The sequence below is a fragment of the Peromyscus californicus genome, unplaced genomic scaffold (genome assembly GCF_007827085.1).
Source record: "Peromyscus californicus insignis strain IS unplaced genomic scaffold, ASM782708v3 Scaffold_7__1_contigs__length_154581171, whole genome shotgun sequence".
NCBI lineage: Eukaryota > Metazoa > Chordata > Mammalia > Rodentia > Cricetidae > Peromyscus > Peromyscus californicus.
The window spans coordinates 30,034,564-30,046,646 of NW_026294595.1; the positions used below are offsets into that span (position 1 = coordinate 30,034,564).

The 12,083-nt window shown below is 41.4% G+C and overlaps 1 protein-coding gene across 1 annotated transcript in view; it reads right to left on the minus strand.

Moving 5' to 3' along the window:
• Neb (nebulin) overlaps nt 1-12,083 on the minus strand; it is a 176,356-nt gene that overhangs the window by 5,097 nt on the left and 159,176 nt on the right. Inside the window, 14 exon segments of the mRNA XM_052722611.1 lie at nt 1,041-1,147; nt 1,559-1,705; nt 2,680-2,772; nt 3,023-3,206; nt 3,532-3,639; nt 4,491-4,583; nt 4,918-5,010; nt 5,310-5,402; nt 7,000-7,092; nt 7,510-7,695; nt 8,558-8,650; nt 10,450-10,542; nt 11,433-11,525; nt 11,972-12,064. Of these exon segments, the coding sequence (XP_052578571.1) occupies nt 1,041-1,147; nt 1,559-1,705; nt 2,680-2,772; nt 3,023-3,206; nt 3,532-3,639; nt 4,491-4,583; nt 4,918-5,010; nt 5,310-5,402; nt 7,000-7,092; nt 7,510-7,695; nt 8,558-8,650; nt 10,450-10,542; nt 11,433-11,525; nt 11,972-12,064 (1,569 nt within the window).

Sequence of the window (12,083 nt, forward strand, 5' to 3'; positions counted from 1 at the left end):
ATATAGAATATAATAAATACAATATTACATATATTATTATATTTCTTTAATGAAGTGACGTCAGTGGAGTGGTAATGCTATCCCAAAGAGCCATAGACTACTAATAAAAACTCTAGTACTAGGCATGAAAACCTCCTTTGGAGTTGTTGGTAGAGGAGTCCAAGAAGTCCCCAAAACCATATAGGCTATTCTCGTTGCCCTTCATTGCTCTTCATAATTTGAAAGTAAGTGCCTATTGCTGAAGACACCACCCACTTCAGACACAGGACTTGTGGAAATCCAGCTGGATGTGACCTCCAAGTCTCCTCCTTAAGGACTAGCTCTCAATATCTGAAGGTGCTATGTAAGCTGCCAAAGGAGAAAATCTACAGACCTACCCAGCTGTGATGATTATGAACTACAAAAATGACCAGAACAGCAAGGTATTATTCCTAAAAGGCAATAATACACTTATATCTTGGCCATAACCAACAGCTGTCTACCTGGACTTCAGCCTGCTCAGTGGAGAGTAATCATGCCTGGTATTTACACCTAGCCATCTACCCAATGGGACCTAGAGGAGAATCTATTACTGTCACTTTCCTAAACCAGTATAATCTCTTAACTGCATTCTACTTATCCTTATACCTGCAGATGAGTACACCTCTTATCCCGCATCAAAGAAGCTCGAGGACCAGGATGCCTGCTGCAGGATTGTACCTAATATAAAGGTGAGGGAAGGTGCAGCCATGAAACCTCAACAATATGGCTGCCTAAACAAGACTTCGACCACTGGGAGAAATCTTACAAGGCCATACCCCTACATGAAGAGCTATAGGCAATTAATGATAACGCAGAATCAGTCTGGAAAGAGCCCCGTAATTGGTTATCTAATACTAAGTGGTCAGTCCTAAATACATATACATATAAGCAAACTTTTATGACCCAGCAGGATGTATTTATATATTTATATGCATTTATACTTGTTATAATCAGAATGAAAAAGAAAACAAAAACAAATACACAAATGTAGTCATTTGTGTCCATTCCTCTTTACTTACTCCGGCTGTGGATGGGTGGGATGGGACAGAAGACAGTGTCGTCTGCTGGGTGGCAACCGAGGATGACCGTTGCTGTGGGAGCTCAGTGGTTTTCACATGTTTGTACGCTGCAAAGAAGAAAGAAACAGCTTGTAAAGGCATGTGGTAGACAGCTCATCTGTGGTTACCAACCAAGCACTGTTGTATTTTACTCCAATTAATGACTCCTGTGAAGAGAAGAGCTAGTAAAATTATGAAAATTAAACATGTAGCTTCATGTAACTCCACAATCCTAGTCTTTTCTCAGAAAAGCAATGAACTTTTAAATTTAAAACATTGCTTAGTAAGCATCAGTGAGCTGACCTCATGGCTGTCAGTCCACAGCATCCATTGTTTTCGTTGGTGTCCTGTTTGTTTGATTGAGACAAAGGCTCTATGTAGCCCAGGCTGCCCCAGGTTTGCAATCCCACGCCAGAGCCTCCCAGATGCAGGGATTACTGTTGTGCACAGCCACACCCATCTTGACTGTCTACTTGTACCTGTTGAGGTTGCCGAGAAGAAGGCACCTCCATCACTGTACGTGGAAAGGTGCTGGTCCGCAGAGTGCTCGGACTTCTCCTCACCCCCACTGACACTCAGTGCACTGGCAGATCGAGACTGCTCCCGGCTCCGGCGTTGAGCTTGGGCTGGGAGACAGGCGACAGAGATAAGGTTTCTACAGCAGTGATGCCTCCATCATGCTGTTTGTTTTTGTCAAACGTAGTTCTGAGTGGTTTTCTATGGCTTACACAGGATTCTTCTAGTGTATAGCTGTTCTCCTTTTCAGAGGAGAACTTTGGCCAAAGGCGGCTTCGGCGGCAGAAGGAAGTGTCAGACTCGTGTCTGTCTTTAACTACAGGGCCTTCCCACCACCCATTCCTCCTGGCTTGCTTCAATGAATAGAGGGCGATCACATTCTCATTTCAGTTTCTCCAGAAATGCCTCCCTCACTTCCAGATAGATGGAGGTGTCTGTCTTTCCTGTGTCCCACGGTATTGTGAGAATAACTTTAAAACTGTGTATGTCAGGGTAGGTCTCTCTTTATCCACAGACTACAGCATAAACCCTTAAAGAATAGCCCAGCATACTTTACTTTAAGAAAGCCCAAACAAACAGAAAGTAGGGTCTCCCCATGGAGCCCTGGCTGGCCTGGAACTCAATGTGCAGAACAAGTTAGGTTCGAACTCAAACAGATCTACTTGCCTCTGCCTCCCGATTACTGGGGTTAAAGGAATGCACAGCAATGTCTGGCCCAATGGTTTGTCTTCTCCATGAGCAGACAGTATGAGTATGTGCCACTACCCTTGTGAATATCCCCCTAACACAAATAGTTCAAAATGTTCCTGATGAACATGTGTTTGTCTATGTATTTTATTATCACCTTTTCTTTAACTTACTAACTTTTCTCTTTAGGAAAATACAGAAATGATAATAATGGCATCTGAAGGAGCCATGAAGTGAGACAGTTTGTCAAAATCTTTTCCTAAACTGAGCATGCTTAGTTTGGCCCACCAGTTAGTGAGCAAATTCCGAAGATGAAAAGGGAAGGGAAGGATCGCTCCTTGACTCTAGTCCACTAGAAGGTGGTGTTTCTGGCACGAATCTCTGGGAGTGTGCATACCATTAATCATGTGTAAACTTCGGGACTGGATGTTGTCTTCTGCTGGGTCGTAGTCAAAAACTGAACCAGGGTTAGTACGCCAGACACGCAGACCTGAAAGGAAAGCCAGCAGTCAGGAAAAAAAAAAAAATGCTCTCACACTTGTCTGTGACTTGAGACCCAAGCAGGAGTGTGGCAGTCACAGGAGGGCTAGGCTTCCTGCTTAGCCTAGGTTCTGGTCTAAGGACAAAGATGGCAGCCGGTGCCTCTGAGACCTCAGCTTTGCAAACTGCCTAGAGGGGCTTCCTTTCACAGACGTGTCCTTGTCTTCCGTTTGGAACAGTGTCCCTTTGCTGTCGGTTACCTGTAATGGTGTCTTGATCCTGGTCATTCCGTTTTGGCTCCATTTCTACCACTTTCCTTTGAATACCTCGGTAGTTAATGTCACTGAAGTCCTGTGTGTTTTTCTTTACTCGTTCAGTGATAGGATCTGTCACCACTGGTGTGAAGCAGCCCTTGTGTTTCTCAAAGTCTTCGTGATATTTCACCTGAAAGAGGAATTTACTTTATGAAAATATGATAGTGTGACCGATCTCTGTTTGAACATGTTCCAGCAGGCTGGCCAGCAGGATCATAAAGAATTCTTGTGGCTGGAGGGATGGCTCAGCAGGTAAGAGCATGTGTTGTTCTCGCAGGGGACCTGGGTTCCGTTTCCAGCACACATGAGGCAGTTCACAAATAGATGTAACTCCAGTTCCAGGAGATCTCATACCCTCCTTCTGGCCTCTGCAGGCATTGCACACACAGAGTAAACACACAGACGGGCAGGCACATACATATAAAAATATATTTAAAAAACAATTCCCGACTTACTGTTGAGATGTGCCGTTGGGTTTCCCTGACTCGCCTCATCTCTGGTGTATCTAGCACATAGGCAGCTTTGCCTTGTATTTGTTTCCGGAAGCTATCAGAATAAAGAACCTGTGGAGGAGAGACCATGCGTGAGCACAGGGCATGGCTTTCTTCTAATTCAAAGATGTCAACAGACTCCAGTGGAAGGGACTGGTGAGGGAAGTCTGAGTCAACAGACGGTGGCCAGACATTGGACCAGCAGTTTACCAGGTCAGAACAAGGACAGGCAAGGCTTACATCAGAAGTCACAAGACTTGTTTTGACTTTGAAAATGAAAATGTTTCATTTTCAAAGGAGAAGGGGCACAGGGTAAGTCTGAAAAAGAGGAAGAAAGTGGCCTCTTGAATTGACTAGGAATTGCAATACCAGTGCCAGAATAGTTGATGGTATTTTGCATTAACTCTGATACTGACTGGACTTTGAAAGATCTGGCCTTTGAAGCATGTAACCATTAGGTAGTGCCCAGATTACATAAACCAATATGCCCAACCAAAATCAGAGTCTTCCAGACACAAAACGCAAGAAGATCAAAGTGAAGATAGTAATTTCTGGGTATTACCCATTTAATAAAATACCTTAGAAATAACAGCAGGAGGTAGAAGATGTTAGGGGTCAATTTGTTATAGCTGGTTATGAAAAACTACCTTAGAGTCAAGTGTAAGAGGAGGAAAACCAGAGGCAATCATTGTCTGTTTAGTATGATCATTTGGAATGGAAAAACACGGCTGTGTTAATTTCAGTGTAAATTTTCAGTGAAAGAGGTGCACATGTTTATGATGTTAAAACATTTTCCAAGATGTTGCATTATCTGTCATTTTAAATTTTAGTGTCATTTCCAGTTGAATAACAAAGGCCTGTATTCAGGGTTGTTAAAATGTTAATTCCAACTTGTCCCACTGCTCTGTTTAGTCGGGAAATACCGAGCTAATGTTTTCTTGGTTGCGCTTAGCTCTCTCCATCTCTGGAGTGACAGGGGTTGGAGTTGCTTTTCTCATATTCTCTTTGTACAGTACCTAGAGGAGCCAAGAGAGTATCCCGACATCAGAAAGCAAAAGGAAAAACGGTTTTGAAAAGTCATCAATTTAGCTGGTGTTATGACTCAGTTATGTCACACAGTGTGAGAAACACCTCAGGAGGAGAAAGCCATTAACATGTTACAGTAGAAAGCAAGAGATAAAAAGGCTTGAACTCAGTGTCAACTAGCAAGGTTGGATTGTTGGATTTAAGTGGCCAAGGAAGAATTTTAAAAGGTGTCAAGTCTCGGAAACACTGTGAGAAGAATTAGTGGTATTGCCATGATGGTCAGGCTTGTTAGAATTTTAATGGCTTATTTTTCCCCTCAAATACCGAGCTAAAGTTTTCTTGATTGCGTTTCACTCTCTCCATCTCAGGAGTAAAGGGTGTGGGGGTTGCTTTCCCCATGTTCTCTTTGTATAGCACCTGTGAGAAACAAAGTTGTACCTAAAAGTCACTCACTAGGCAATATTCACTATTAAACATAAATCCAGGTGGGGAGGGGAGCGAAACATTAGGTGTAACCTGTTGCTATTAGTGAGAATAGCTCTCCAGAAAAAAAAGCAAAACTAGTTAATGGCAATGATAAATGTGTGTGATGTTTAAAGGAGATAAAGCATAACTGGCACTTCATTTGATTTGAACCTTGGATGGGATTAGGAGCAGGTCAAATTGCAAGAGTTACTTTGTAAAATTAGAAGCGTTTTCATTCCTCAAGACAGTACCGAGCTAATGTTCTCTTGATTGCGTTTGACCCTCTGCATCTCCGGTGTGACAGGGGTTGGGGTGGCTTTCCCCACATTTTCTTTGTACAAAACCTACAGGAGTCCAATGGATCCAAAAAATCCAAAGGGAGACACAACAACAACAAAAGATTACAATTACCAGAAGAAGCAGCGGAAGGCTACAGTAACTTTCGATCAGGCCCTGGGCACCAAGTCATTTAGGCCCTGAGGTTAGATTAGCAGTCTGTGTTTGCAAGGGAGAAGTTGACTGCAGTTAGAGCAAGACACACGTTTCTATGGTACAACCTTGCCCTGAACTTGCAGATTCCAAGTGAGAACTGTGATGTTCCAGAAAGGACGAAGCCCTACCATCATTTGACCTAGTATGTGACTGTCAGTCCCGATACATCATCTAATTGGGAGTTATCATGAGGACCTGTATTACAGAGGTTGAAGTGGCCCCAATACCACAGCTGTTTAATGGGTCTTTTTGTAGCACAGGCTTTCATACAGAGTAAAATTGTAGACCCCGGGCAAGTATTTCTCTTACTTACTCTTCCATCTTCATAGTCTGCTTATTTAATTCACTAAATATTTCATACTTGTCAGCCATGAGAAATGTTTTCAATAATTACATTACCAGCATGGAAAAGCAACAGACACTAGTCCTGACAAATTCTCAACCTGTGTCTTCCCTGGTGTCTTTCTAGGTGACCTGGGAGATTTAGGATATGGCACGTCACTAGGGAGGGATTCTCTTCTAGCAGTTCTCCACGCCTGTGAATAGCTGGTCAGTGTCAGCTGAGAACTTATTAGAAATGCCTGTTCTCGACTCCATATGGACAAAATGAAGGGAGCATGGGTCAGACCCAGAAACCTGGTTTAATCAGCTTCCAGGTGATTCTGATGGAGAAACCTTCAGGTGGTGTAAAATGCTGAGCAAGAACTTCTCTACTAAAAACTAACATCCCCACAAACCTTATACCCCAGTTATTGACAGATTACTACCAGAGAGCACAAGGAAATAGATCATTGTAGTTTGCACTAAAGATCAGAATAAAGACAACAAAGTCCAAATGAAGATCACTAAGACAAAAAGCCTTTTCGGTGACACTTTCCTCTTTAGCAACTTACTCAAATGTGAAAAGCACCACTGGACTGAGTTTACATCTTGGAAGAGGGTGAGGAGCTACTTTCCCAAGGTCTCTCTGCCCACGTCTATCATCAGAGGGCTGGGGACATAGCTCAGTGTAAGAGCCTGTCTTAGCCTGTGGAAGGCCCTGTGAACTGATCCTCTGTACCACAAAAGATTCAAATCTGGTGGCGTGAACCCCAAACCATCAAAGACTTCAATATTCAATAAATAGTCCCTTTATACCTCCTATTCCACCCATCAAGGTTCCCCCAAGTTTTTCAAGCACACAAAGAGACCGTGGGTATAGCAGAGAGGAAGTCTGGGGAGAGGTGAGCAGAAGAATATTTTGTAGGAAAATGTGTTACCTCGATATTAGAATTTTAAATGGAATAAAGCAATTTTGTTATGAAGTTAAGGCTAGGAACGAAGGATAAATGTAGTCAAGAAATGGACCAGACTTAAGGTGCCTTTTAAAAGGATTAATAGGAATTATTTTGTCATTGAAGTAGTTTTACAATCACTAAAGAATTAATTATTATATTTTTGTCAGAGTACCGAGCTAATATTTTCTTGATTGTGTTTGACTCTCTCCATCTCTGGAGTGATGGGTAAAGGGGTTCCCTTGCCCATGTTTTCTTTGTATAGCACCTGTACGATGAGAAATTATCAGAGAAAACAATGGTAAATGACATTTCATCGAAAGGCAAGATCAACTTCTTTGGTACACATTAACAGGAGCCAGGAGTTATATGCTGACAAGTTGCCGTGTGCTATTTAAGGACGCGGTTACTGGGCTGGGAAGCTGCATGTCACAGAAGCAAGGACATAAACTGCTAGCTAGGAAAGGCTATTAGAGTCATCCACACTGTTCTTTTTTCCCTTCATCTTTGTGAGCATGGTACCTTCTAAGCAAATGCAGGGATTTGAGATGGTTAGAACTTGGTTTTGTTATCCACAAAACTAAAATATTTACTTTCTTTTTGTTAAAAAAAATGTTTAAAAGTATCAGGTGAAGTAAAAAAGTCAAACAAACAGATGGGAAAGAAAATCCTTTTACAAAGATACGTCAGAAGCAATGGAAGGGAAGAGCGCTTAATGATGAGCTTGGTTCTGGAGTTAAGTGGCATCTCCCCGCCCCCCTGCTTCTTTCTAAAATACCGAGCTAAGGTTCTCTTGATTGTGTTTCACTCGCTCCATCTCGGGAGTGATGGGGATTGGAGTTCCTGTCCCCAGGTTTTCTTTGTATAACACCTGTATGATAAGAGGCATGCAGAACAAAAGGTCATCAGTCACTTTCCCTCCCTGGTGGAGCAGCTGGCTGTGGGAGGGCAAGGAGGAAGAGGAGTTAGAGATGCTAAAAGCGTCAACCTGGAAGAGGAAAGGATTGCAGGAAGGAGCTGCGGAGATGAAGACATTCAAGGGGTTCTGTTATTTTTGTTGTTTGAGCTCACTTCTGCAGCACAAGCAATAAAGAGTACCACGAAAGGGAGAGATTAGTTGTCATCATTAGGAGAGAAAAACGGGAGGTAGAAACCAAACCAAGAAAGTTATTTCCAGAAATCATGTAAAGGATGTCTGAGTTTTAGAAGTACCTTAATATATGGGAAGATTCATACATACTTTTATTGACTTTCCAATGAAGTTAACGTATTTAATTTTTAGTCTGGGTGAACATATTGGGAATAATTATGTTTAAGGTAACTAGAGTAATGATAAGATGCTAAAAAGGGAACTTGGAAAGGACTATGCAGGTGCCAGGAGAGGGTGAGGTTAGGATAGGAAAGGAGCCAGAGGCCAGATCTTCACAGAATGGTGCTTTTGAAGCTGTGTGTTCACGTCACATTTGCCAAAGCAAGGTAAACACGGATGCTGAGACATCAAGGGTGCTATTTTTTTTTAAAGCTGGAATACTTTTAATGATCAGGTTAATGTTTAACCAAGGAAACTGGCTCAGGGGAAATGGCAGCATTAAGTTGGATACAAAACAGGTCATGTTTTAGAAACTGGGATGAGTTATTTAGATTTTAAAATTTTAGTCATTAATCTTTTAAAAAGCATTTTTAAAATAGTTAAAGGGATTTTTTTGTTTTTGTTTTTGTTTTTTTTTAAATACCGAACTAAAGTTTTCTTGATTGTGTTTCACTCGCTCCATCTCTGGAGTGATGGGGATTGGAATCCCTTTCCCAAGGTTCTCTTTGTACAACACCTGTAGGACACAAGAAAGCATGGGGGGTGGAGAGGGGACACAAGCAGTCAGACTATGAGATGTGACATCCAGCAGGAAAGACCACGCCCACCAGACTATGAGATATGACATCCAGCAGGAAAGACCACGCCCACCAGACTATGAGATATGACATCCAGCAGGAAAGACCACGGCCACTGCCCGGGTGCTGTATGATGCCTACAGCTCATCTGTTCAACTCTCTACTCCAACCCACAGGATTAGGGAAAAATACAGTTCTATGAGAGCATAGAAATGCTCACTACGCAAAAGAGCCAAATTTTGACTGAGTCAGCAAACAGTTCTTTTTTTTTTTCTACATAAAACATTTGTCTTAGTACATAATAGGCATTTACAACTACAGACTGAATCTCTGACTAAACTGGTCTTTGTTAAGGTTAGAGAAATAATCAAACCCAAAAGTCCACATTTAATATACAATCTTTCCCATAGTATCTAAAAGCCCTGGGTCCCAATGGACAATGTTGTCTAATATAACCAATAAAAATTAACACAAATCATACTTTAACAAAAAAAAAGTTGTCCAGGGCCATTAGAATTATTAGTTTCAAATAGATATACATAGTAATACACTGTAATATAGAAATAACTAAAATATCATTTTGAAAAGTGGTATCTTTCCCCAAAAAGGAATAATGAACTCGTAGGAAAATCAGTAAGTGAAACACCCCCAAAGACATATCAGCACACAACGAAAACTTACTGGAATTGAGAAGTTGTTAGTGAGCAGTAATTAGGAACAAAACATTGGAATCAGAGGAACTTACTGACCTAATTGTGTGAAAGGGGAATTGTTTCACAGAAAATCAAACTGCTAGGAAGGACTTGAACCACATTCAGATCAACCCTCCTCCCCCAAAGTGGGCCCAGTTAAATTTTCAGAGGATATGTGAATCTCCCTCCATTTCAGGCCCAGAAGTTCCTTACATGGAAGAATCACAGATTATTTACTATTGTAGTTTTTCAGGAACATCAGTTAATAAAACAATAATGTAAATACATGTTCTGATTTAATTGGCATGTTTTTCCTTAGCACTAGGGAGGCTGAGGCAGGAGGATGGCACATTTAAAGCTACCCTGGACTACATAGTAAGATCCTGTTCTAAAAAATAAAATTGGAAAGCATAAATTTCTAGTCATAAAATGGTTCGTTCAGGACAACTATCAAAGTAGGCTTTTGGTCCAATGCGGAGCGTTTATCTTTGCTGTTTACCCAGGTGAGGCCTGTGATAAGGACACCACTTTTTCCAAGTAAAGGTGCTGTTACCACACACAGCCTTGGGTCAGTGTCTTTTCTTGTTGCACGAACCCAGAACCATGAGATTGAAAGATTTCCACGTAAATACAAGCTCCCAGGTTTGCGTTGTTCGGAAATCAGTCAGTTTTGAAAGTACCAGTACTAATGACGCGGGAAAGGAGAGGAACTAACACTAAGCATTAAGTGGGAGCCCAAGTGGTAGAGCACTTGCCTGGTCTGGGCTAGGCCACGAGTCCAATCCCAACACCGCATACAGATGCTAAGTTAATAGAGATGTGCCTATACATCTAACGTAAAGACGTTTTACAGGGGGATTTCAGAAAGTACAGAGCATTGAGATTAAACGGTAAGTAAAAAAAATATCCAGGACAGAGGGATTCAGTTGGTAAGTTTGTTTTTCAAGGAATTTGTTAAATTATTATAAAGGGATAACTAGTAAGAATTTTGTTTTATCGAAATTATTCTTTTTAATACGGAGTTAAAGGAACTTTCTCGCAAATACCGAGCTAAAGTTTTCTTGATTGCGCTTGACTCTCTCCATCTCAAGAGTGACAGGCAGGGGGGTCCCCTTGCTCAGGTTCTCTTTGTACAATATCTGCGTGCACAGAACCAACAATCACATCAGCCTGTAGGTAGATTTGAACTTAAATCCCCAAGAGTACTTGTTCTTTCAGAGACGCAAAGTAAAACTAAGAAACGGAGCAACCATGGAGCACTTTGTGCGTTTTAGTTGCACACCACATAATGGCTGGTCCCTCCGTGACATCGATGCACACTCAGGCTTGCTTTGCTTACACATACCTTCTCAAATACACAGGATTCGGCTTTATCAAACAGTGTTTAGCTAATTAAAGTTACTATCTATAATGAGGTAGAGACAGCACTGAATCAGAAAAACAGAGGGCTTGGGGAGATGAATAAATATCCATAAACATTAAGACGGCATACATTATCAACTTAGCAGTGATCCTGAATACATCTCTCAAAGGGAAGTTCACGTGCATCACAAACACAACTCACTGACGTAAGTAAATTTGTATTTCTGAGTTACTGTGAATTGGTCTGTTGTTTTCAAGTGAAGATGTTTAAGAATCACGACCATTAAGGAAAAGCTACCAAAAAAAAAAATCAAGCCACAATAAATACAGTTCTGATTAGTGCTGTCCTTTGGGGGGGGGGGGATGTTAGATTTTATTTTTGACCCGTACCACACTAGTTAGAACCGGAGGAAGGAAACTGAGAATTTAAGGTTTTGAAGGAAAGTGATGCATACCTGTGTTGTTTTTTTTTTTAAAAAAAAAAAAAAGTTAAAATTTCACACCAGTATTAAAAGTTACATTAGATTTGGGTTGAAATCTTAAGTAATATTGGCATCATTCTTTCATTGTATGAATTTAGTAATTTTACATTTGTGTGTTAAAGACATCAGCGTGACCGTTATTTTTAATAAGAATTAGGGTTGGGATGCTTGCCCCTGAGAAATACCGAGCTAAAGTTCTCTTGATTGCGTTTGACTCTCTCCATCTCTGGAGTGACAGCTGTAGGGGTTCCTTTCCCCAAACTTTCTTTGTACAAAACCTGTGAGATACAAGAAAGTACCCAGAAGACATTCAAAACAAGCTGGAGACGCAGAAGGAGGGGGTGGGGGTAGGTGGGCAGGGAGATTTTAGACAGCGGTGTTTAGTCAGGGCAATGCTTTCGCATGTTGCAATTTTAAAGATGAACTCTACATCTTAGAACAGAAAGATAGAGTAGGAAGCACTGGGTTCTGGGGTGCCAGCACCCCGAGGAAGCTTGTTAATGCCCCTGACTGTATTTCAGATCTAGCTCACACCAGTCAGTTGCTGAACATGTTAAGGAGCATTGAGAAGAGTGGCCATTCTCGAGAGGGTCAGGAGGTTTTCATGGGAGGGTGATACAGAAGCACACAGGGTCGTTAAATGTTACTGTGAAAAGTAGACTGCTAGGTTATTCTGGTAGTCTTTTTACAGGAAGAATTTCTTATTTCATATATCTATAAATACCGAGCTAAAGTTCTCTTGATTGCGTTTGACTCTCTCAATCTCTGGGGTGACAGTGGTTGGAATGCCTGTTCCCAAGTTTTCTTTGTACATAACCTGCAGAATAATTAGAATA